Genomic DNA, 26,721 nt, shown 5'->3' with positions numbered 1-26,721 from the left:
CCGGAAATTTCGTAACGCGGTGATTTCGTATCCCGGGGTACCACTGTAACTTAAAGTTACAGATCTGTAACTGCTCTGTGTTCAGCTGTGTTCCATGTTCATGATTGTGGCACTATTGTCATGGTTGCAAATCTACCTTAACAACCAGCAATGGAGGTTTGTTCTGTTGGTGATTAAGACCCAGAAAGATATTTCCAGCCCTTCCACCAGCAATCTATGGTGTGATGGGGAGTTGCAACAGAGGCCTTGCTTCTGATTGTTGTACCAGAAATCACTGGTGAGAGGAATCAAAATACATAATTCTGCTGTGTTCCAATCACTAGTGGAACAGAGCTCCCCTGCTTGATGCAACTGCTGGCTGTAGTAGGTATACTGTGTAATGTAAGTACAAAAATAGTATCTTCATTGTGCCCATTGGCAAACCAGAATACTGGTGAGATACATTTCAACCCGTTAATTCCAGTTCAAAGACACTCACCAAGTAGCTTCACAACTCACAACAATACAAGGATTAGGAAAAATTAAGAAGAAAACAACACTAGCACTACGTGTTTAGCTATCTATGCACAAAATGCTTACCAGGATGCCTATGAATCCTAACCACAACAGGGAAATGCTATAAAGAGGAGAAGCAGCTATGGTTCAAATTTACCTTTTGATTTGCGCCTGCATTTATGAGGCTTTTTGCCAGATGGGAACAGAGCTAAATATCAAGAGATACACAAGAGTGGAAACAAAACATTTAGGGTGACATACTAATCAGGAAATTAGAAAGAAAGGATAGTCATGAAAGTCATAAACATTTTGCCAGGATTAGGAGAACTGGATGACTGAAGAAGGGTATTGGATGTCACGTTTTTTGCCACCTATTTGACTGCATTTGGAATGCATGATATTGTGTGGCAAAGCCAAGGGGTAGATGAGAAAAGGAGCGTTTCCCCCCTGCAAGATAGGACCCCCCCCAAACAAACAAAAAAAACCCCTAGTAGCTGCAAAGTGGCTAGTAGCTGCAAAGAAAACCTTTGTTAGATACAGGTGGCCTTTTGTATCTGCGGGGGTTCTGTTCCAGACCTATGTCCCCATGGATACCCAAAACCTCAGGACCTCAAACGTTGCTGGTCTTAATGGTGGCATGCCATTTATGTAGCCATAACAGCATAGCTACAAGCATGCACCACAATTAAGGTGAATGGGATGGAGTCATCTCTGGATGCTTACATTCACGGATGGCAAGGTATTGGGGTGGGTGGACTGTACCAGAATTTAAAGCATCTGAGTGCTACTTCTAGGGTATAATCATCATTCATTTTGAATAGGGTTTCCAAAAACTCTACTTTCCCCCCTTCTCACCCTATACCAACAGCCATTGCTCTGGGCTTTGAGGGAGAGAGCATCAGTCAGTCATAGCACCATCCTGCCTTGATTCCACTGACTGAGGAAAAGCCCACCCTCCATCCGAAGTGCCACTGCTATGGCTTTTGAGGGACAGAACAGCAGCCAGCATTTGATGGACTTAACCTTGTCTCTGCACTGCCATCCCCTTTTCCTCGTGTTTCATGTCTTTTAGACTGTAAGCCTGAGGGAAGAGAATTGTCAAATTAAACTTCTGTAAACCACTGTGGGAGCTTTTTTTTTGGCTGAAGGGTGGGATACAAATGCTTCATGCTCCATGGTTTCAGTTCAGGCGAATTACAGTCTGAAAATATTACTGGTACAAGTTGAGTCTCCCTTATCCAAAATGCTTGGGACTAGAAGTATTTTGGATTTTGAATTTTTTCACATTTTGGAATATTTGCGTAGACATAATGAGATGGGACCCAAGACTAAAAATGAAATTCATTTAAGTGTACACCTCATACACATAGCCTGAAAGTAATTTTATACAAAATATATTTTTAAAAAAATAACTGTGCATGAAACAATATTTGTGAAAGCAATAGTGTCACTATCTCAGTAACCCATGTGGATAGTTTTTAAAACGTATGTGAGCAGATTCAATATGTCTCCACAAACTCTGAAATTGGGTACTCCTCTGTGTTAGAATTCTCAGATGTTAATTATTTTTGTATGGTTCGCAATCCCAAAAAACAATAATTAAATCATTTGACCAATTTTTAAACAAATGAACAAACAAACATGTGAGCCACCAGGTGCTTACCTGTCACAAGAGGTACATATGGGACTGAGAGTCGTTCCACACAGTAGCCACTGCCACCCAGTGATTCTGCCATTTGGTTGCTCAGGAAAAACAAGTTTGTTTCATCTTTCCCCAGGGACTTGGGTAGGCTTCAAAACACAATTCATGATTATTAATTTCTAATCATCACGTCTATAAGCATAATAAAATAATAGCACAAGAGGGAATACAAATTATTGTAAATGACTTAAAAGTAGAAACTGCTATTAAATTTTGTTCCTTCTATTCAACTGATTGCAAATCAGCATTGTTTTTATTTTTTTAAATACTTAAGATACCATGTTGTTATTCTCTTCCCATGAGAATAAATGCATTGGGGTGGGGAATGCATGGCCTTCCAGGTGTTACTAGACTTCAACTTTTGACCATTTTCATCATTAGGTATTCCAGCCAAGGCTGATGGGAACTGTAATCCAGCAACATTTGAAGCGTTCTACATTCTCTTCCATTGTTTTAATGTTGACAGCTACTTAGTAACTTGAGAGCCACTGTGGTCTAGTGACTGGAGTGTTGGACTGAGACTCAGGGAAACCAGGCTTCAAATCCATCCTGGGCCATGGATACCAACTGTCTGAGCTCGGGCAAGTCACATTCTCTCAGCCTCAGAGGAAAGCAATGGCAAAACCCCTCTGAACAAATCTTGCCAAGAAAGCCCTGTGATACTGGCTAAGGTTGATAAAAGATGTAGTCCAGCAATATCTGAAGAGCTCTACATTCCCTTCCCTTTACTATTTGCAGCTACTTCCTATCTAACTGATGACTAATATACTAAGTCCAGCTAAGGTATAAATTGTGCAACCCTCCAGTTGTTGAACTGTAATTCCCAGTAATCCCTCTGCTGCCCAGGGTAGATGAGAGTTGCAGTTCAATGTCTTGAAAGCCTGACATTACCAACATTACCAAACATAAAAAGCAGAAGCAGCTGCTCTTTAACTGGTTGAATGGTGGGGCCTTTCATACTACATAGTTACAGCACTAGTATTCTACTTTGTCATGGTGGCATTGTATGGAATTCTGGCGTTTACAGTCTGATAAGGCACTTTTACTATCTGGCTGATAATCCCAGCATTCAGGAGGATGGGACCATGGGAGAAAAAGTGGAACCATCACACTATAAATGTACAGTGCTAAAGAACCCCATTTGTCCAGAGGAGGGTGACCAAATTGCTGAAAGGTCTGGAAACTATCCCCTGTGAAGAGAAGCTTGGGGAGTTGGGTATGTTTAGCCTGGGGAAGAGAAGCTCAAGGCTATATGATAGCAGTGTTTAAATATTTGAAGGGGTGTCATACTGAAGATGAAGCAAGCTAGTTTTCTCTAGGACATGGATCAATGGATTCAAGCTACAGGAAAAGATATTCCACCTAAAAAATTAGGAGGAACTTCCTGACAGTACGAGCTGTTCAACAGTGGAACAAACTCCCTCATAGAGTGGTGGAGTCTCCTTCTTTGGAGGTTTTTAAACAGAGGTTGGATAACCATCTGTGGGGTGTTTTTTTTAATTGTGAGTTCCTGCATGATAGGAAGTTGGACTGGATGGCCATCGTGGTCTCTTCCAACTCCATAATTCTATTCTATTGTTCCTCTAGTCTAGGACCTATCCTGTCCTCTGACTGGCAGGTGTCCATCAAGTTCTCAGCCAGGGACAGGTCTTGCCAGTCACCTGACTCTTTTAAATGGAGAAACCATTTAAATCTATGTACTGGGAGTAAAGAGGATATAAATAAACAGAAGAAACAGAATAATAAACCAAAAATTTATATTTATTCATGTAAAAGGTTTATCCTTCCTTTTATGATAAGCCCTTCTACCTGAATCTGAAACTGCCTTTCTTCTGTGGACCCTCCCACCATTGATCCATATGGCAGATTATTGTATTATTTACAATATTATTTTACATACTTGCATTTCTTCTCTCTGAAAATGGTTTCTGGTAAAAAATAGGGTGCTTCTACATTTCTGGTTTCAATGACCTATAAAACAAGACAAGGTGTTTTCAGAATACAGCAAAATTATCTCTTGCAATGATTTCTATTTTGTATTAGAATGAGTATTTCAGTGCAAGTACATAAATGTGGGACAATCATGAATAATCTTTCAGGGGGAAGAGCAGCTTTCCTTTTCATGTTCAGATGGAATGTCTATAGCAATTCATAGAAATAAGTCTGCAAGTATGTTTATTGTGGCAGATAACCTTCTTCACTTGCACTTCACACTCCTTCAAACCTGAGATTGCCCGAAAGATCCACCTACTTCCTCACTGTCTGGAGTCTCTATAGGTTCATTGTATCAAAGCATGCTATAGTGACATCCTGTATCTGCATTGCAGAATTAATACAGATTGACACCACTTTAACTGCCATGGCTCAATGCTATGGAATTCTGGGACTTGTAGTTTTGTGAGCTACTTAGCCTTCTCTGTCAGAGAACTCTGGTGCCACAAAAAGTGCAAACCTCAGGAGCCATGGCAATTAAAGTAGTGTCAGCTATCTCTTAGTTTTACCAGTTCACTCTGTCAAATACTGTACCTACTGTCAAATTTTCCATCTCTTTCCAGGAATAATTCTACAGGTCAATGTATATTGGGGGGGCATGTGCTACTAGAACACTAGAAGGTGAGACCCACAGAATTTCATATGATGCCTGGGCTTAAAGTTATATTGTTCTTGAACCCAACAGTAACCAATCCCCCCCCCTCCAAAAAATAAAACAATTCTGAACAAAGTACAAAAAGTTAAAGGTAAATATCAAACTAAGTATTAGCCTAGGTAGCTCTGTATTCTGAGGGTATATCCACACTGCAGAATTAAAGCAGTTTGACACCACTTTAACTGTCATGAGTGTATCCCACAGAATCATAGGATATATAGTTTGGTGAGATATTCAGCTTGGTCTGTTAGAAAGACAGCTAAGAGAGACAGCTGGCACCTAAGAAAGTAAAAGTCAGATAAAGGACTAAAGTTACCCATTTTTTTTTCTCTTTTGTTCCAAAAAGCCATAGATATTTGATCCAAACTGAAGTCCCTATGTTCACTTTGAATTCTGATTTAAAGCAGAATCCATTGATAATGAATAGATGAACATACACATAGCAGTTTGCTAGCCTTCTTAAAATTACCTTCCCCCAGTGATTCCAGTGAACAGGGCCCATCAAATTTGCACACAATTTTCATTTATCTTAGACTAAGCTGTAGATCTCCTCTTGCATCAGCTAGGGATGTGAAAACCTGTCAATTTTTCTTTCTTTCAGATATGAATATTGTGATGATTGAGAAATAAAATTCTCAACGATCCCTACCACTAATACAAGACAGATGTTTGATATTCCAAAGCAATACTGTACCTTGCTAACATGTTGGCAAAAAGCAGGAACAGCAATCATCTGGCTTAGAAAATTGAGGTAGGCAGCTACTACTGCCATGATGGTACAACGATGAAACATGGGCAAGTTGTCTTCATTAAGGATAGCAATGTCCTTCAATTAAACAAAAAGTTCAACCATCAGTTATGGTGTTTTCTATCTGTATGGAAACATCGAGGCCTGAATCCAATGTAATGATAGCATAGTGAAAATCAGTTATCACTATTCTGTGGATTTTATTGTGCAAGTGGTTATTCAAAAGAGCTGCAAAAGAGGTTGTGTAACCTTGCAACCATTGTGAAAGATTGCCTACATCATTGATCTGACTCTGAAAATGTACAACCATTAATGAAAATAGAGGGTAAAGGACAGATATTTCCATTCATATCCACAAAAAACATTAGATATTTAAATGGTAATGTCAACCAAATTATTGGGGGTGGGGGGCTGTGTTTGGGAAGTTGAACAGGACTTAACAACAACATGTCTAGCTCATAATGCATCTGCAACAGATTTTTCAGGACAAAATTCATTTACAAATGACGTTTCAGTACAAAACCAATTCAATATGCCAGAATCTCCTGAAAAGGTACATGTGGATCCACTGGGAAATCTCTGAGTCATTCGCAATACACACAAGGTTTCTTACTTCCAACTGTTTAACAAGAGCAATACCAATACCCCCACCAACTATTGGAAGGAAGAAAACATGAGACAAACCACGAGTGGATTTTTATTCAACAGGACTACGCACTCAGTTCTGATAACACAAACAGATTTTCAGAAACAGAATGTGCTCAGACCTGATCTTTTCCCCCCTGAACTATATGTGTGGCTGCCCCAACTCCCTGTTTTGCACCTGATGGTGGATCTCATACCTCTGTATTCAGTTTTGCAGCATGGATACAATCCCTGAGGCCTGTGTATAAGCAATATACTCACAGTTTGGAGGCAATGCACTACAAAGCAACACATTGTATTTTATTCAGCACTAATTCCTTTTCCGAAATAGCAATCTCTTATGGCACATCCTGTCAGTAATGATTCTCACTGAATTCCTTCTCCCAGCAATGAAAATAAAGACCATACATGCAACCTATTCCCTCTGTTCCCCCTGCACATTTTTCTCTTTCTAAAATGTTTTCTCCCTTTCTCTTTATGTGAAACAAACAAAGGAAGTGCAAGTTATGTGGGGATCCACATGACTTATCCAATCAGTGACAGACAAGCCTGATCCATTAAGCCTCCCCAAAGTAATTTTCCCAGAATTCTCCATGGAATTATAGTATTAGAATACATTCTAATACTGTAACTATGAAACAATCTCATGTAAGAGCAGTCTAACACTAAAACCCTATAGAGCACCATAGGGAAATTATACTATTGGTGCTTTCAGAGTGATTGTAGCTGATGAGATAAGCGACATGTGTCCCTGTGTGATTTACATTGTTTATTTAAGAAGAGAAAGAAAGTATAAAACAAACAAAGAAAGCTGATTTGGGAGAATAACTGCAGCAAGGGCAGAGGTGGAACACATAACTGAACATGTTAAAACATGCAACAGAATTCATTATTCCTATGCAGCCAGCAAAAATGTTAGTATCTGGCTTGTAAAGAATGCAATTCATTCCTTTCCCCCTGCTAATAAGCCAATTTCTGACAAGACCTCAACCCTAGATACATCAAGGTCCAACGAACACATCCAAAGTCCTACCTGCAATGCAATAGCCACTCTGATCAGGTCTATGACTACTTCTTCATTGGCTAATTCAATGGTGATGAGAGCCAGAGTGGTGTATAGTAGTTCAAAATTCTTTTGGATGTTGTCTTCCTCCTTACAACCCAAGTAGACATGTCTATACAATTGCTGTCCATGCTGCAGAGAAAAGGAAGAATAAAAAATATTATTATTTATTGTGTATTGTCATGTATTAAATTTATTAATTATTACTTATTATTATTCCTTTTTATTTATTTAATTTCTTGCCATTTTGTAAATAATAAAAAAATCACCATGGAAATTTTACAAATGAATACATAGAGGTTAATAAGGATAAAATATCAATGACAGATCTTGAAGAAGTCCAGAGGTATGAACCTACTTCTTCAGAGAGAGTCCAACCCCAAACAGAAGAACCACTGGACATCACAATATCATTCAGGAGAACCACACCTTAACATCAGTCCTGTCTTTTTTTTCCATTGAAATTGTGGATCATTTTTAAAAACACACACACACAAGGTAATTGGTTAAGGCTTTACACTGAAACAATTTATTTGGTTCAAGAAAGGAGACGTTATGTCTGTTGACATAAAAATAACAGGCTTTTATTAAATCTATATTGTATATACACATATCACTTTCTAGATAACTACACAGTAATAATCTACCACAAATCAAATGTTACAGTTTTCATTACATCATGGCATTAAAAACACTGTGCTCTTTCTGTCTTTGCTTTCACACAGTCATCATCTGAAATGCAGAAGGCTTCTGTCTTAGAAGCAAAGAGGTATTAATACAGCATTATTACCTTTTTGATGAAATTCACATCTTGCCTTGAAATTTTGTCTCGTTTTATCTTTAGATCTGAAACATCAGGTATTATTCTAGGGAAAAATAAATTAGTCTGTCAGTTTTGTAAAATAGCATTAATAATTATGATTTATAAAACAAGATGCTTCTCAGGAGGTGGGAGTGGGAAGCCCACTGTTAAACATATTCAACCTATTTAGACATTTCTAATAATAAAATAATAAAAAATTTATTTATATCCCGCTCTTCTTATAATCAGGGCAGCTTACAACAAGGATTAAAATACAATCATACAAAACACAAAGACAAGAAGAATTAAAATACAAATACAACAATCCTATAAAAAATAACAAGCAAAAGCTCCATAGCCCAACCTCTTGGCCACGGAAGAGGAGGGAGGCCCACAGGATTTTATTCGGGGAATGCCTGTTGGAACAGGAAGGTTTTCAAGTCCTTCCTGAATTGGGCCAGGGTGGTGGACGAGCGGAGCTCAGTGGGCAGCGTATTCCAAAGGGCTGGGGCAGCCATGGAAAATGTCCTCCGTGTGGTGGAGGCTAACCTAGCCCCAGGCACCTTCAGTAATTGCTGCCCAGACGTTCTGAGGGTGCGAGGCGGAATATATGGGGAGAGGCGGTCCTTTAGGTATCCTGGGCCCAAGCCATTTAGGGCTTTATAGGTGATTACCAACGCCTTATATTGAGCTCGGAAGCGGATGGGCAGCCAATGGAGGTCTTTCAAAACCGGTGTTATATGGCTGGTCCTGGGAGCACCAGTGACCAGCCGGGCTGCCATGTTCTGCACCATTTGCAGCTTCCGAGTTTGGTATAAGGGTTGCCCCATGTAGAGTACATTGCAGAAATCCAGTCTCGAAGTTACCAGAGCATGTACAACAGTTTCTAGGTCCCTCTGGGCCAGGTATGGGCGCAGCTGGCGAATAAGCCGAAGCTGATAACAGGTGCTCTTGACCGTCGCATTCACCTGAGCTGTCAGGTGAAGCGACGAGTCAAGAAGCACCCCCAGACTGCGCACGGAGTCCTTCACAGGGAGCGTGACCCCGTTCAGGACAGGTGGAACCACCGCCATTCCTGGACCAGGAGAACCTATCACTAGTACCTCCGTTTTCTCTGGATTCAGTTTGAGTCGGTTTTCCCTCATCCAGCCCATTACTGACTCTAGACAGGCCACGAGAGGAGAGACGCCATCCCCAGTCACTGCATCAGTCGGAGACATAGAGAAAATGATTTGGGTGTCATCAGCGTACTGATAACCCCGCGCCCCATGTCTCCGGATGATCTCTCCCAGCGGTTTCATGTAAATGTTAAATAGCATGGGAGACAGAATGGCTCCTTGAGGGACCCCAATTTTAAGGGGTCTCTCGTCAGAGCACACGTCTCCCAGCTGCACCATCTGGGACCTCCCGGAGAGGTAGGAGCGGAACCACTGGAGCGCAGTGCCCCCGATTCCCACCTCTGCCAGACGCCCCAGAAGGATACCATGGTGTATGGTATCGAAAGTCGCTGAGATGTCCAAGAGCACCAGCAGGGACACGCTTCCCCTGTCGATGCTCAGACGGAGATCATCGACCAAGGCGACCATGAAGTAATTTCCATTTTAATTATAATGCATACCTAGTTTAAAAAAGGAAGCACAAATTACAATTCAGTACAAGCATACCATTACGTTTGGACAAACCTGTTTTGCACAAAAAAAAATATAATTACCATCTTAATTAAACCAAGAGCAACTTGGAAGAGATACTTAACATTCAGCACAATGCAGCTGGGGAACAAAATCATCCAGCAAGTTCAATTGTTGCAAGCTTGTATTTTGGTCTTCTCTAACAAAATGAAACATGGCAAAGTTGCAGATAACTGTCTCCAGTTTGTACCATGAATTGACCCCAGCCAAGAAACCATTTGTTAAACTAGAATTGTCTGCCATGCATAATTAGGTGTCAGTTTTCAGTAAGTAATGTAGAAGTGGAAGTGTTCTGAACTAGAGTTAAATACAGTCTCATGACAGCCTTCCCTTACTATCCACCTTCCCATACTATCTGGCCAACATATTGTTGTGATATATTACTGTTGTGATATATTGGGGTAGCTTGGTCTTTTAATGGGCAACTAAGATTAATTTGTTTTACAAAAGATCCACCCCAAGTCTTGAAAACTGTGAGAACTGGTTTGTTGCTGAGGGATTCACGCAGTGGCCTGAATTTTTTGAGATCTCCTTTGGAGTGTGGCTATGGGCTCTCTGATGATGAACCCACGTTAAGATCCCAAATCTTCTCCCACGCATCCAGTTTGGACCAAAACTAGAAATCTGCATCAGAAATCAGAAGATCTCCACCTTTACAAACATGAGTTTCTAGTCCCATCTAGGCCAGGACTCTTCCCATCGACTGGCAGAAGCTTTCCAGGGTCTCCAGCTAGCAGTCTTTCCTAACCATCACTACAGACTGCACCTGGAATATTTTTTTTAACATACACCCTTTATGAGGGTGGATAGGAGAGAAGCAAAGAAGCAGAGATGAAAAAAGAAAAGAAGATGCCCAAATCCACAACAGGATAAATTCTGACCCTGTTAAGGGTACTCCTACTTGGGAATCCTGTGCCTTACAAGTCTTGTGCTGTCTTCCTAGATTTTTTTTTTCTATCCACAGGTACCACCCAAATCCCAGAAAGTTCTTCAGGCCAGAAATAAGTGACATCTTCCTCCATACCCTATTATTTCTCCAAAAAGCACCTTAAATCATTGCTCTGTTGAGGCCTCCATAAGTCTCAGTTAAGAGCAATGAGATCTAGTGTCATTTTATCTTGCTTTGTTTCTCCAATAAGAGAAGAACTTTCTTCTGTCCACTTAAGATTTTATTTTGCTTTTCATATTTCCTTTAATTGGTGTAGCACCAAAGTGGGTGTCATAGGCCAGAAAATGGCAACCAGATATTTAGAGCTTGACTTTCTCTTTTCTCAGGGCTTGATGTAAAAAAAAAGGCATAGAAAGAGCAACAATAGGAGGTGCTTGGGCAGAGATTGTTCATGCTACCTATTCCAGCATTTGCCACAGGGATCCATATATTACATTGATATAATCTCTATACAGTGGACCCTTGTTATACGTTGGGGTTTGGCTCCAAACTCAAGTCCCATTAAATATACTGACATAGCAAAATGGTGTCCCTTATAAAAAATGGAAAATCAAGGCTTGATATTTGAAATTTATACTTTTTTTGAACATTTTCAAACCATGGATGCTTGAATCCATGTATAAGAAGGGCCGACTGTATTACACTGAATCAGAATTTCTTTAGGCCTCAGCAGAGGCCCCATCAAATGCAAAAGATTAACCTTATTCCTCTGAGTTTTGCTCTGTTGTCATGTCGATCGATAAGGTTATGCAGTATTTCAAGGACCAGTTGTCTTAGTTCAGAGTCATCCATGAGTGAAGGAGACAGCAAGGGATCAAGGAAAGGAGCAGGCAGAGCAGCAGAAATGGACTTGGAACTGTATCCCGTAGTCACCTGATTGGCAGAGAAAGTAAACAGTAACTACCATAGCAATACATGCTTCTACCAAATTTCACAACCAAAAGCTTGTTATACAACTGGACCAAAAAAAAATTCAATAGGATCTACATAGTTTTCTAAATTATTAGATTTTTATGATGAGGGGGCATGGATTTCTTTCTGGTCACTGCATTCTCTCAGTATTGATAAAAAATACTTTGTGCAGAAAGCAATATTTTGTACAACCCTTTGGCCTGAATCCTATTAGCATTCCTAACCAGAGTAAATTCATTGAACCACCATCTTATGGGAAACAGCACCAACCTTTTCTTGTACTTATCATTTGAAGAAATGGCTGTTCTGTCAACTACCATATACATTTTCTCTAACAAAAATCTCTGTTCTTTCTTTTACTAAATGTCTTACCATCAGTAATGATCTCAGCAACATAATCTGAATTCTCCTGGTTCCCAAATCCCTAAAAGCAAGCAAATAAAAACAAAATCCTGCATTAATGTGGATTGATAACATCCTCATTAAGTGATTCTACTGAAGAAAGGATTGATATCCCCTATTTTTTAATAAAATAATCAGCATATTTACCCAACAGTACTAACTGGAATTCTTTAGGAGGTTAAACTGGAATACAATTGATGCAAGATTGTATTTAAAACTTGAAAATAAGATTAGCTACTTTCCCCTTAGGGAAAGGAGGTTCATGCACTTTTAATTAAACAAAGCAGAATGTCTCAAGCCTAAAATCCTGCTCTTGTGCTGGGAGTATTAACAATGAATTTCAGAAAATATTTTTGAGAATGAACCAGCTTGTCTTATGTTGCTAATCGACTGAATGAACCAGATTTCACTATCAGTTAAAAGTGCTGATCGCACCACAGCTATAAAATTTTAGTAAAGTAAATGTTTGATGCATGAAAGGAATAAAATAAAGGAAGGTAAATTTAGGATAATGGATGAAGAGAACTAGGTGAGCATCCGTGTTCAAATGCCTCAAGTCAAACCAGTAGAGACCATCTTGGGAGGATGGTCTATTTTCTGGAGGCTAGCCAAGGGGGCAAAATGACTTTCTTGTTGTTGAGGGCCTTCAAGTCATTTCCAATTTAGGACTACAGTAAGGCAAACCTATCATGGGTTTTTCTTGGTAAGATTTGTTCAGAAGAGGTTTGCTATCGCCTTCCCCTGAAGCTGAGAGCATGTGACTTGCCCAATGTCACCCTGTGGGCTTCATGGGAATCAAACCCTATTCTCCTAGAGTCATAGTCCAACACTCAAACCGCGATGCCATGATGGCTATTAAAAATGACCTTAGGAGTTTATATGATTCAAATCCCTGGTAGAGAAGACCAAAACCTCTCCAAGCTTACAATACTATCAAATTGGAGTGTGTGTGTGTGTGCACACATGCACTTTTATTTTACATCCTTAGGACATAAGCAATCCCATAAACTATCAGCCTAACATTTTCTATATTTTTCCTTAGTGTCTCCCCGTCTAAACACTGATTAGCACAGCATGAAGATAAACAACTCTGAATTATTCAACTTCTTTTCCAGAAGTGCATACATCTGTGCTACTCTTCTGGGAAAGATGGGGCATTTCTCTTAAATCAATAGAATCAAGCAAGCCCAGAACAGACAACCCTTGCAGCATTCGCCAGAATTTTCTTTTTAAAGAAAGCTGAAGCTCTTCCAGTCAACTGCTGAAGATTGCTAGGCTCCATTTCATATGTGGACAATTCCCTCGTGGATTGTTGCAGAGGAAAATTAATGAGATGAGTGATCAGAAGGCTTACCATAACAGAACTGTATTGGACGGGACCTGATGGGTCACCAAATTCAACCATAAAAAGTAGAGAAATGTTGTTTTTAACCTGTCATACAAGGATGCTCTTGTTCTTTAATTAAAATGTCCCTCAGGAGGAACTTTTAAAAAAAATTTTGAACACCTGACTGCAAATAGCATCCAGGTTGCTGAGTTGTAAAATGTGGGTGATAGAAATAATGGGTCTTTTATTTTAGTTTTGCAAGTACAGTCAGCCCTTCGTATCCACAGTATCCACAGATTCAACCATTCATGGCTTGAATATGTTTGTGTGTATAAATTCCAAAAAGCTAATCTTGATTTAATTATTTTATATAAGAGACATCATTTTACTATGCCATGTATTTAATGAGACTTGAGCATCCATGTATTTTGGTATCCACAGGAGAATTTATTTATTTATTTACAGTATTTATACCCCGCCTTTCAGCCCTAAAGGCTCTCAGAGAACCGGAACCAAACCCCAGCAGATATCAAGAGCCCACTGTAAGTCTACAAAAGTCACTAGGCTATCAGCCTTTTTTGGGCTTGCGTCATTGGTATAACAAAGGTGTGCATAATTTGATTGGCAATTTAAAAAAACCAAAAACGATTGAAAATTTCGGCTCCATTTTAAATGGTAATGTGAATGTCAACAGGGTTAAATTTCCATGGACAGCTTTGATCGTAGCAAATATAGTGTGAACTTTGATTCGGTATCACATTGATCATGCGATCCAAGTCAATTCAGCTCAAAAACGTAAGTAGGAATGACCCCACAGTATTCATGATCTCATCCTTTTTTCTTCCTATTTTATTAGAAACAAAATGAACACTGGTAATGTTATGTGGAACAAACTGAACTCACCCAAGCTGGCTGATGTCCAGATTATGAGAAGTTGCCCCTAAAACAGGTACCTTCCCCATAATGAACATCATAATTTCAGACCGATGGTAGTCTGGCAGGTTGCTTCCAAAGAATCCTAGACAGAACGGGAGACATGAAGAAAAGAAATAAATGAATAATTCTTCTTCACATCTCTTTCTCCCCAAACCCAAAACAAAATAGTTTAATAGATATGTATTTGGCCAACTTAAAAAACAAAAACTATGCAAAATTTGCCCAGTTTAAAAAAAAAATCTAGCTATTAATACCATTACTTCAAAGATCAGCCTTGTTCTATTTTCATCTTTGAAGAAACATTTTCCATTTTCATTTATTGGTAAACTAGTCAGCCACCTCTAAAGATTTCAGTGATTTTCAATTAAATGACTATTTTTGTTGGTTGTTGTCGTGTGCCTTCAATTTGTTTCTGACTTATGGTGACCATGCACTTCCAATTGCATCTGAGAAAGTAGACTTAAGTCTACAAAAGCTCATGCTGCCAACTTCTTCCATACAGTTAGTCTCAAAGGTGCTACAAGATCTCTATATACTGATTCTACATACTGATTCTACAGACTAACACGGCTATATTTTTTAATTCTCCCAACACAGAAATAAGTTTGAGTTATATGCCGGCCATTTACACATCTGCTGTTTAGATACAGTATATATCAGAAATAACCTATAGCATTTAAAATGGTGTCAAACTGCATTATCCCTACAGTGTAGATGCACCCTAACCATCCCAACAGAAGTGTAAAGGGACCTTAAAGGCTGTACATTTGATTATACAGAAAAAGATACATAACTAATGCTGTAAGCCGCCCCGATTGCCTGAGTGCAGATGGGGCAAGATATAAATGTATTATTATTATTATTATTATTATTATTATTATTATTATTATTATTACATCACTCACCAATTGTTTGAATAATAGCATTCTGGACAATTCTCTCATCATTTTCCTTGGTGCTTGCATTAAAGCTAGCACTGCTTACAGAGCTACGCCGGTCACTTAATTCAAAATCAACACTGAAACGTAGGTGCTTCAGCAAGGTGTTGAAGACTTCTAAGACTGTTGGGCCTGTGAGGAGATCAAAATAAGGACTTGAACATTTTGAGTTTTAAAGAAATAATGATCTAAGGCAGAGAAAAGAAAAATAATCTCATGTGAACTGTCAACAGGGGACTACTAGAGATCCTGTGATTTCTAATTTAATTCCCTTGTGGCAATGTTGAAAGTTGAAGGAATAATACAGAAGGGTGAAATAGTGTCCAAGGGGCCCCATGGCAGTGGGTCAGTGAATCTGCTCTGGGCTTTAGTCCAATATTTTGAAAAGCCATGCAATTGCTGAACCTATTTTGCAGTTTATTGCAATCCAAAAATATTTCTAATAGAAAGAAAAAGTGGTTATGTTGATTTTCAATAAGATTTGTGGTTGATTCCCTTCAACTTGTTTCCAGCTTATGGTGCCCCTAATATGGTGTTTTCTGGGGCTGAGAGTGTGTGACTCACCCATGGTCACTCACTGGGTTTCCATTACCAAACAGGGAACTGAACCCTGATCTCCAGAGCTGTAGTCCAACATTCAACCACTACCCCACACTGGCCTATTTTTCGTTGAAATTATCAGAGGAACATAGAAAAAACTATTTTTAAAAAACCATTGAGTCAGAGCATTGTTGACAATGATTGGTAATGTCATCTAAGGGTTTCGGAAAATCATAAAACTGGAATAGAACAAAGGGTCATCCAATCCAACTCCCTACCAGTGCAGGAATCCACAGTTAAAGCAGATTTGGAAGGTGCTCATCCAATCATTTTAAGAAATCCAACAAAGAAAGTTTACCACCTTTCAATGCAGCATATTCTACTGTTCAATAGCTCTTAATTTCAAGAAGTCCTTCCTAATATTTAGTTGGAATCTCCTTTCTTGTACTCTGAATCCACTGGTTTGTGTTCCAAGGTCTGGAGCAGCAGAAAACAAGCTCACTCCATGAGAGTCCATCAGATATTTATAGATGGCTATCATATCACATCTCATGTGTGATATGATGCACTGTGCGTATACACTGTGGAAATAGTGTAGTTTGACACACCTTTAACTGGCATGTTGCCATCCTACAGACTCCTGGAATTTTCACTTTTATAAAGCAGCATCAAACGTTAGCAGAGAAGGCTAAAGAACTTGTAAAACTACAAATCCCAGGATTTCATAGGATGGATCAACAGCACTTACAGTGGTGTTCAAATGAATTATTTCTAAAGTGTAGATGCACCCTTAGTCTTCTCCAGAATAATATTTCAAAGCTCCATCAATATAAATATTTCCAAGTTCTGTGATGCACAGAACTGAGCCTAGTCTTTCTGCATCAAACCTTGTGCTTTACCATTTAGCTGGATCCTTTCTGGAGCACATATTAACATATACCTAATGAGGCTATTTGTTTATATAGATCAGTATGGCCCATTATAACTGATAGCAGCTTTCCAGAGTCCCTGACCCAAGTGCTGGACTGTATTCCCAAATATGGTCAGCACCTCGGATAATTATATTAAATTTCAAACCAAAGTCCAGAGTGGCTTCACCATCTCACTGACATAGAAGCTTCCAGGTACCACTGGTGTGTATGAAAATATAGGTGGGATCCATGCTAACAATGGCAAAAGAGCCTGAGTATCCTTTTCCAATATTAAATTGCTTTGCTATATTTGGATTATCACATCACTTTAAATACAGACAGTAATTTCGAATAATTTCAAATTACAGCTAGGGAGATAGCCATTTAATAATGAAATTTGATTTTAAACAAAAAACGGAAGCACTGCAGATAAAACAGAAATGAAGATCCCTAGAACCCTGGAAAGAGAAGATAGAAGGATAGGTGAGAAGTGTGTAAGAAGGATATAAGGGTAGCAGGGATTAGAAAGCTTCTGAATGGGAAGTGATAGAAAAAGTATTCAAGATGAGGAAGTGATAGAAGGTGATAGATGGTATGGAAACAGAGTAGATAGGAGATAATTTGTAGATGAATGGGGTTTAGATTACATATTGATAAATAATTGACATGAGTTATGTGATAATTATATGGACAATTGTAGTGACTGTATGGAAGTTTATATATTTGAACTGTGTTTTGAAAAAAGATTTTTTTAAAAAAATAATAATTTTGTCTGGAGGGTAAAAAGAAAGCAAATTCTAAATTTCAGACAGTCAAATTGAGCATTACTTCCCTCCTTATTTGAGACATCATGTGGCATTCTTTTCATTAATTCAGTGCACCAGCCCTATCACCAGCATGTCTGTACTTTGATGTGGAGATAGAACTTCTTTCTGCCCAAAAGGAAGGAAAGAGCAAAAGGAAAAGAGATAGAAAGAGAGAGAGAGAGAGAGAGAGAGAGAAAGAAAGAAAGAAAGAAAGAAAGGGAGGTGTTGCCTCTCTGGGAAGCCTCCAACAATGGAAGTTCACATTTTTAACAGGTTATAGAACCCCTTGAACTGTTTTAATATCAAAAATACTTAAGTTTTCTTTTCAAAGCTAGTAGAGGATTTCTGGCCACTTTTGGGTTTTCCCTCCATGAGATGCCAGGAGGGTCTCAAGAGGCAGAAAATCAACCAAACCCACACCAGTTCTCCCCGTTCCTTAGACTCCACAGCACAGTGGGGAAAGTGATGTCCGGCAGCTGCATGCATCCCTTGAGGCTGTCTTTGTAGCCCCTAGTGCTCTCATTTATCTTCTTTAATGATGTGTATATTGCCCTCCAAGATGCCTGGAGGAAAGCAATGAGTGTTTACACAGTAGGCAGTAGCTTATGTGTATTAAGCAATACTTCACACATATGAAGAAATGAACAATAGTTCATAAAATAATGCTTGTTATTCTTTAAGGGGCTACAAAACTCTCTGTTGTTTTTGCTGTAACAGACCAAGATGGCTACCCCTCTGGATGATGGTAATAATTTTATTAATTTCTAGCCTGCCTTTTTCCTAGTAATGGAACTTAAAAAGGCTTTGGGATATTGTTTGCCGTCTTTAGGACAACTCTCTGAATGAGAGGCCTCTAAGACAATCATCAACTGCTCTGCTCAAGTCTTGCAAACTCAGGGCTATGGCTTCCTTGCTTAAATTAATCTATCTGTAATGTGGTCTTCCTCTTTTTATATTCCTTTCCACTTTACCAAGCATTTTTGGCTTTTCCAATGGACCACATCATCTCATGGTATGTCCAAAGTATGCCAGCCTCAGTATAGTCATCTTGGCTTCTATGGAGAGTTCAGACTTGATTTGTTCTAAAAACCAGTACAGATTAAAGAGATATCAATGTATGCTAGAGGTGTAAGCCCTGGGGTGTATATGACAAATCATCTGATTTTCCCAGAAAAATCTGGAATGCATAGCAGTCACAATGCATAAGCTGATTTCAGTTTCTACATGGACATATGGGGATGTCAACAGTGGGACAGATGCCCTAAGTAGTCCAGGTCACACTTGCTCCATTCTGTGTGATAGATGATGCTGGGGGGAAAATAACATCCTGCCCTTCCCAGAAATTTTTAACTGGATGATACTCACCTATGGAACCCTTTGCAGCAATAGCAACCGCTTGCAAAAGGGCCTGAATGATACCTGCTCGGACTCGGGGGAAATCTCGTTTGCGAGCATCCAGATGTGCCAAAATTTCCTGTATCACGTGATGAGAATACTGTGCCTAGAAATAAAAATTCCTATTAGGTCCCATTATCAATTGCAAGCTACTATGAAAAAAGCACCTGATTCTTAATCACAAATTATGGCCTGATACAGACAGACCAAAATAAAGCTGCTTCGAGTCACTTTGAAACTATGGCGGGATACACACCGCCATTTAGTACGTATACAATACGTACTAGGGTTAGGAAGGGGCGGTGCTTCCGCACCCCCCTAACCCTAGTACGTATTGTATATGTACAAGATGGCGGCGCCCCTTCTACATGGGTGCCGCCATCTTTACGTACTGGACGCACAGCGTCCAGACGTGTCGCGGCGCCTATGACTTCACGAGTCCGCGCCAGGCGCCTCGCGACGTCATAGAGGCGCCGCAAGAAGAAGCTCCGAAATGGAGCTTCTTTTTTGCTCCGCGCGGGAGCCGCGCGGTTTGGCTGCTGCGGCTCCCGCGCGGAGCAAATGGCGGCGGCGGCGGACCGCCGCAAAGCGGCGGTCTGTACCCCGCCTAAGCTATTTAAATGATACATGCGTCCTAAGAGTCCAGAAGCCACACCAAAGCCACATTCCAGTCCTAAGGACTGGAGTGCAGCTTTGGTGCAGCTTCCAGACTCTTAGGACACATGCATCATTGAAACACCATACCTCCAAAGTGACCTGAAGCAGCTTTATTTTGGCCTGTCTGTATAGGGCCATTTCAGACATCCTTTTCTCTTTTCCTTTGTGACCTACCCCCCCTCAAAAGGTTGATGTTCAAAAAATATACTTCTGATACACACAGTGATTCCTCTCCTTTTCATCCTGCCCTTCTGATCAGGGTTTCTGCAACATGCAGCAAGATCAATCTATTTCTTCCTATGCTTAATTAAATAGCAAGGACTGTACAGCTAGAAATGCTTGACATAAGTGTAGGCTATAGGCTTCAGAAGAATTGACCAGCATGATTTTACAAAAATGAGGAGGTTTCATGAGGAGCTGGCATGCAGACCATGAGCTCCCTAAATGTCATTAATGTGTTAAAAGTGGCTGGAGGATGACAGGGAAAGAGGCAATCCATCCTATATTCTGGACTCTGGGCACTGGGGGCTTTAAAGATTGAAAACCAAAACCTTTGTGCCAAGAGGCAGACTGGGAGACACTGTAAATCCTTTTGAGTAGGTGTAACATGCTTGCGGCATCCCACACCATTTAAGAGAGAGGCTGCTATATTTTTGCAGCAGCTGAAGCTTTTGATCACATATCAAGGGCAGCTCCACAGTGGCTCATATATATATTAATTTAAAATTCCAGTTGTATAGTTAGTTATGGAACTTCCCAACCTGGGCAGCCTGGTTGGTCCCCTCCTTGCTGTCTTTCCGCCAGCAGGTAAAAACCTTTTTATATAAGGAAGCTTTTGGTTTTTACTGTATGTGGCAAATCAAGCTTTTAATGAGAGGTATAGTTGTTTTTTTTTAAAAATATCATTATGTTTTAAGTATTTTTTACTGCTGTTTGTAACTTGATTTTGATAACATGGCATCTCTCCAAGACAGCAGTTGCCCAAGACAATCTACTACCTGAAGTAGAGAATAAGTTATCTCCTCAACCAATGGGCTTGACTGGCAACTCAATCCTATATTTTCTAGAATAGCGTTGTGAAACATTTTGTACCATTCCTGGAGAAAGAAGGATATTTTAGGGGGTGCAGGGCAGCCCTCTGATCCCACATATTTCAGTCTTCCATCTCAGCTTCACTGGTACCTGGAGCAACTTCCTCATTCTTCCTAACAATAGGGTTGCCCTTGGTTCCAGTATAGGAAAAACGGATGTAGTAAGTGTGCCTTTGTGCAATCAGATACAAATCTAATTACACCAGGTAAGAATTTCATTCAAACTTCCATCCTTAAACAATACTGATTGGCCATAGGCACATATGCATCAAATATACCTTTTTGACTTTTGGGGGGATGGGGTGAGGCTGTTTTAAAAAGTTAGAAAGCAAAATCTACCTGTATAGAATACATGATGATTTTGAAAATGGAGACGGCAAATTCATTGGGATCCCATAGTCTGTGATGGTCTAAATGTCTAACAAAATAAAGTAGAAGATAATAAATTAAATTATACGTACTTTAATTAACCCGCATTCAGTTTTTTTCAAATAAAGGGAACCTAATCTGGTAAGTTTTTCTTGATTAAGAAATTTCTTAGAAGTATGACAGTGAGACGTACATTAGAACATGGAAAAGGTACTTTTTTGAGCAAATTCCAGACTGCCCCAGCCAGAATGTTTGCTGAGGATTCTAAAAGTAGTATAAAAGTATAACTTTTCAAAGCTATCTTATAACCCAATCCTATCTGACACAGTTCTGGCACAGCTATTGACATGACTGAGGATCAGCTCTAAGTATTGGTTCAAGCCAACACCTGACACACTTATACAAAACATTGCACATATTTAGGACCTCCTGGGATAATAAGACTGTCCCAAAAGATTTGTGAAGCAGTCCCAAATAAGAGACTGTGTAGGGCCTAGTGTGTGTGTATGTGCCTTCAAGTCACCTTTAAACTTATGGCAACTCCATGAATTTCACAAAATTTTCTTAGGCAAGGAAGCCTAAGAGGTGGTTTTGCTAGTTCCTTTCTCTGAAGTATAGCCTATAGCATCTGGTTTTCCTTCTGGGTCTCCCATCCAAGTACTGACCAGAGCTGACCATGCATAGTCTCCAAGATCATATAGAATCTGGTCCTTTTAATGTTTTTAAGCCTGGTAGCATCTATTACTGTTTTCTTAAATTAACAAGCACACATTTATCCTTACGCAAAAACTGGTCGGACAGCGTGGTTCATGTTGCCATAGGTTGCTCGAGCCAACAACTCTCTGAAACAGTTCTCAGCCAGCACAGATGGATTCTCCTCTTTTTCTCGTATTGATGGTGATGAAGGGGGGTAGCCACGACTGAAACAAAGGTTTATTAATAGATTCATACACCATCACCATATATAAAGGTGGGAAAGGCATTGCTCTCAGTGCTCCAGAAGTAACCACTGAAGCACCCAGAAATCCCAGAACAGATTTTTTGAGTGAAATTTCAGCCAAAACATTATTTAAAATTATCTAAACTGATACAAAATAGTGGCAATTTGGGACTCCTTGTTCTCCTTACTGCCTCTACAACCACGAGGAGATGACTGAGAAGATAGTTTTATTTATATCTAGCTCAGTAATAAGCCCCACTGAATGCAACTAAATTAACTCTCAGCTGAATGTGAAAAGCTTTCCAGCATGAAAATATTGTCCATTTGTAATGCGTAGTGTGTACAGAGAGAGCAAATAATGCTCAAGTGACTATCTTCAAAATTAATGCAAATTAAAATGCCATTTTGGGTTTTTTATATTTTAAACAAATTGATTTTAAATTTCAATTTTGTAATGACAGAGATCAGAATATTTGGCACCCTTTCAGGGCTTGTGGCTTTCCAAACAAATAATAATTACAAGCCCCCAACGTTGAAAAGAAGTTTAAAATACTATGCCTTTCCAATACCCAGAGAAGCCTTCAACACTCTGCTATTATCCAAAATTACAATATTTAATCTGTGAACCTTCAAAGTAAGGTCAATCGTTTAGGAAGCATGTAGGCAGCCAGTCATTTAGAGGTTATATAATGGGGGATGCAGGTTAAAGCGCTTCTCCCTCATCAACAAGGGAAGGCAAGCCTAAGTATGTATAACTACATGATCTGACTCAGACTCAATATTGTAGGCAGAAGCAAAGTTTCATAACAAGGCTTTTTGTTTTAACAGGGCTGTGATCTTCAGCAGAAGATCATTGATTGAAGGGTTGCTTCACCCTCTCTGCCAAATATTTTCAGTGTCCACAATCTCAAGCTCCACTCCCTCAACTACATTTCCTCCCACAGAAGAAAATACACAGGCATCTCTCTCTTTTCTATTGTGAGGATACAAATTAAAACCTAGATGTCAATTTCACCAGAAAAGAAAGTACAGTTTGAAAATGTTACTTTTCAAAAGACTGCAACTTTTAAAATCTTCCAGCCAGGATGAGTGGTAGCTACGCTGAGTAGGGAACTCTTGGAGCTGTATCCCAAAAAATAGTTCTTTTAATCTTTGGTACTGGGATAGGATCATGGAGTTGGAAGAGACCATGAGGGCCATCCAGTCTAACTTCCTGCCATGCAGGAATACACCATCCAAGCACTCTTAGATGGCTATCCAGCTTCTGTTTAAAAACCTCCAAAGGAGGAGAGTCTATCACTCTCCAAGGCAGCATCTTCCACAGTTGAGCTGGTCTTACTGTCAGGAAATTCTTCCTAAAGTTTAAGTGGAATCTCTTTTCCTGTAGTTTGAAGCCACTGTGTCTTGGTCACTGAAGCAGCAGAAAACAAGCTTGCTCCATTCTCAATATGACATTCTTTCAAATATTTAAACATGGCTATCATGTCACCTTTTAAAACGTCTATTCCCCAGGCCAGATGTATCCAATTCTCTAAGCTTCACAAAACTACAAATCCCAGGATTCTGCACAATGTAACCATGGCAGTTAAAGTGGCGTCAAACTGCATGATTTATACAGTGCAGATGCACCCTCTGTGGCACGGCATATGTTTTGCAAACCCAAAGTTCCAGGTTCAATACCTGACATCATCAGGTAAATGTGAAAAAGACTCCAGACGCAAATCCAAAGAATATCCAACACCAGTAATTTCCTACACTGGACATTTCAGTTATGTGCCACATTGTTAATACTTCTTGAGAATGAGGGTGCTTATTTATGACAAGTACATTTAATTACACCAGCTTTATCCAGAGCAATACAACACTGTATAGCATCCTTCTCTTTTAAACTGGGAGTGTGTTCTTATCCATCCACTACAGGGTTGCAGATACTGTTTTCTCCTACGTGAGACCATCTGTCTGAACCATCTGCTTTCCACCCACTCCTCAAGCAGCCTCACTCAGCACTGCCTCCATATGCAAAGAGTCACAATATCCAAAAGGAAAATCAGATGAGAAACTTATTGCCTGCACTGTATGAGGACAACAGATCAACAATCTATAAATGCTGTTTTCAAGCTTTGCATCATATATGCATCCAAAGGGTAGACTGTGCACCACATTGGTATGCATTAGTCTTTTGAGTGGAATATTGTCACCCAAGGTAATGCTGCTGCATTATTCTTTAAAGAATCATTTGTTTTAAAAATGGATGTACCACTCTATTACAGAAATTTAAGAGGTTCATAATGTGAATTATTACAGAATGATCAATCAATTGCTGGTTTACATGTGCATACAGACACTGTTATGCAGTATTTAGTATGCTGATTTGGGACTAAATGAGAAACTACCTTTTCTTCCTTCTCTGCAAGGCAACGGCATATATTATGTTGATCTTGAGTTTTCACCTTTGCAAGGATTTTTCTCTCTTAAATTGAGTACATTGCTGGTTGTGAGTAGCGTTGCCAGATCTCAGGGCCTGGCCCCAAGCCTCTAGTTTTTTCATGTGACATCTGGTGAAAAAACAAGGATACAAATTCTCCAGTATTTCTAGGCTCAGCAGTAAGCAGGAAGAAAAGTCTGTGTGCAAACTTTCACCTCAGCTATTAGGGCAGCAGCTTTCTATTGTTTGCAAGGCATACCAGTAATTTACAGTATATAATTGCTCTGGAAACTATGGCCTATGAGAAGCAGCTTAGGGAGTTGGGTATGTTTACTTTGGGGAAGTGAAGGTTAAGAGGTGATATGACAATCAAGTTAAATATTTGAAAGGATACCATAATGAAGATGAAGCAAGCTTGTTTTCTGCTGCTCCAGAGACTAGGACATGGAACAATGGATTCAAGCTACAGGAAAAGGAAGCCCATCTAAATATTAGGAAGAAATTTCTGATGGTTAGAGTGGTTCAGCAGTGGAATATGCTGCCTCTCCATGGAATCTATACATTTATTTAGTTAGTTACCTCTTCCTCTCATAGTCATTGGGATGTCAGGGCTCATCTTCCACTCTGCTCTCTGTCAACTACTAATTAGAAGCAAGTAGGTTAGAATAAATATTTCTTATCTGATATCCTTGTGTAGATGAAAAGGTATAATCCCTTCATTCACCTTGATCAGGTTTAGGCCAGGAGAACTCAGAACCTGAGATCATCTTGAACCAGCAACCTAACTTGTGGCACCTATGGGAATTGTAATCCAATTTATTTGAAGGCTGGTATAGACTTAGAGAGCATCACTGGTAGTAAGGAAAAGCAATGGCAGTAGCTGAAATAAAACCGGTTTATGAATTTAAATCACAATTAAATCCTTAAATAAATTAAATCAACTCCATAATTACATCACTAAACAGTTCATGGGAGTGGGGGAAATGATTGCATGAGCTTGCATGTACATACTTGTCAACATCTTCAATCCTGTGCATATTAAACAGTAGAGAAGGAACTATTTTGTCCATGTGCTGCGGCTCCCATATGGTTGCTTGGAGTTCGTCATTAACGGTCTTGCGGACTACTCCCTGAATGCCCCTGATTCCAGCAATGCGGATCCTGTAGAAGATGAACAAAGCAAGCTTCATGAAAATGGCAGTGCCAGGATACAGTATTTTAGACATTGGAGATTATCGCACTGCGTTCTGAGAACGTTCCATATCATCACGTGATGAAAACGTTCCTGGAACAGATATTACCGCATTAGAAATCAAAACGTGATCAGAACGAGATCAGAACGGCAGTTTACCGCACTGCGATTCCTTTTTCTTGAAACCGTTCTCAGAACGGTTTGCTGTATTAAGTTTTGTGGGCTGTCTTCTGATGACGTCGCCACTCAGTGGTTGGACGGCTCGGGAGAGGCGCTGCCCCCAGGAAAGAGGGAAAAGGGAGGCTTGGGCCATGGAGCTCGCCTCTCCTGAGTCCCTCGGCTTACTGAAATCCCTCACCTCCCTTCCCCATAGGAATCAACCCAAAAACGGAGTTTTAAAAGAGCAGTGAGCCCTATGGGTCTTCATCTGGGGGGAGCAGAGGATGCTTGGCTATGGGGTTGTCCTGCCATCTCTCCCTCTCCCCTCTTTCCCCATAGGAAAGAATCCAAAAACGGAGCTTAAAGAGCAGTGAGCCCTATGGGTCTTCATCTGGGGGGAGCAGAGGATGCTTGGCTATGGGGATGTCCTGCCATCTCTCTCTCTCCCCTCTTTCCCCATAGGAAAGAATCCAAAAACGGAGTTTAAAATCTCTCTCAGATGCAGACCCAAAGGGCTCTCCTCTGCTCCTTTTAAACTCAGTTTTTGGATTGATTTCTATGGGGAAGGGAGGTGGGGGATTTCAGTAAGCCTAGGGACTCTGGCCGGGAAAGTGCTTCTCAGCCTCACTGCGAAGTCTTCCCTCCGAAGATTCTCTTGGGAGGGAAAGAAGGCAAGCCCCTATAAAACGCTGGGGCTTCATATGCTGGCATATGTTTGAAGAAAATAGGATAAAACCTATGTAACTTGATGGGCCAAGGGCAGAGTCCCCTCCTTGGCAGCCTGGGCATTAAGGGAGCTCCACGGAGGTCCCTTCAAGCGGAGGGAAAGGGAGGGGACTGGGCCAAGGGCAGAGCCCCAGCAGCCATAGCAGCTCTTTAAACCGGTTAGAAAAGAAGAGTCCTCTGCTGTCATCCCATTTCCCCTTTTTGGCAGATTGACACCCTTTTGCTCCTGTGTGTGTGCATGTAATGTGTGCCTTCA

At 40.0% G+C, this 26,721-nt stretch overlaps 1 protein-coding gene across 2 annotated transcripts in view; it reads right to left on the bottom strand.

Annotated features, from left to right (window-relative positions):
- Positions 1–26,721, bottom strand: part of EFR3A (EFR3 homolog A) — a 94,783-nt gene that overhangs the window by 12,682 nt on the left and 55,380 nt on the right. For both annotated transcript variants that reach the window (XM_042465512.1, XM_042465511.1), the window contains 13 exons: positions 25,400–25,549; positions 21,806–21,943; positions 20,994–21,072; positions 18,877–19,012; positions 15,222–15,386; positions 14,284–14,398; positions 12,024–12,075; positions 11,440–11,612; positions 8,091–8,166; positions 7,271–7,432; positions 5,539–5,670; positions 4,098–4,168; positions 2,159–2,286 (listed from right to left, as the gene is read on the bottom strand). In XM_042465512.1, coding sequence (XP_042321446.1) covers positions 2,159–2,286; positions 4,098–4,168; positions 5,539–5,670; positions 7,271–7,432; positions 8,091–8,166; positions 11,440–11,612; positions 12,024–12,075; positions 14,284–14,398; positions 15,222–15,386; positions 18,877–19,012; positions 20,994–21,072; positions 21,806–21,943; positions 25,400–25,549 — 1,577 coding nt within the window. The remainder of the gene's footprint in view (positions 1–2,158; positions 2,287–4,097; positions 4,169–5,538; positions 5,671–7,270; positions 7,433–8,090; positions 8,167–11,439; positions 11,613–12,023; positions 12,076–14,283; positions 14,399–15,221; positions 15,387–18,876; positions 19,013–20,993; positions 21,073–21,805; positions 21,944–25,399; positions 25,550–26,721) is intronic.

The sequence above is a fragment of the Sceloporus undulatus genome, chromosome 4 (genome assembly GCF_019175285.1).
Source record: "Sceloporus undulatus isolate JIND9_A2432 ecotype Alabama chromosome 4, SceUnd_v1.1, whole genome shotgun sequence".
In the NCBI taxonomy this organism is placed as follows: Eukaryota; Metazoa; Chordata; class Lepidosauria; order Squamata; family Phrynosomatidae; genus Sceloporus; species Sceloporus undulatus.
Note: the sequence above shows the minus strand (reverse complement) of the source record. Positions and strands in the feature narration are given on the sequence as shown.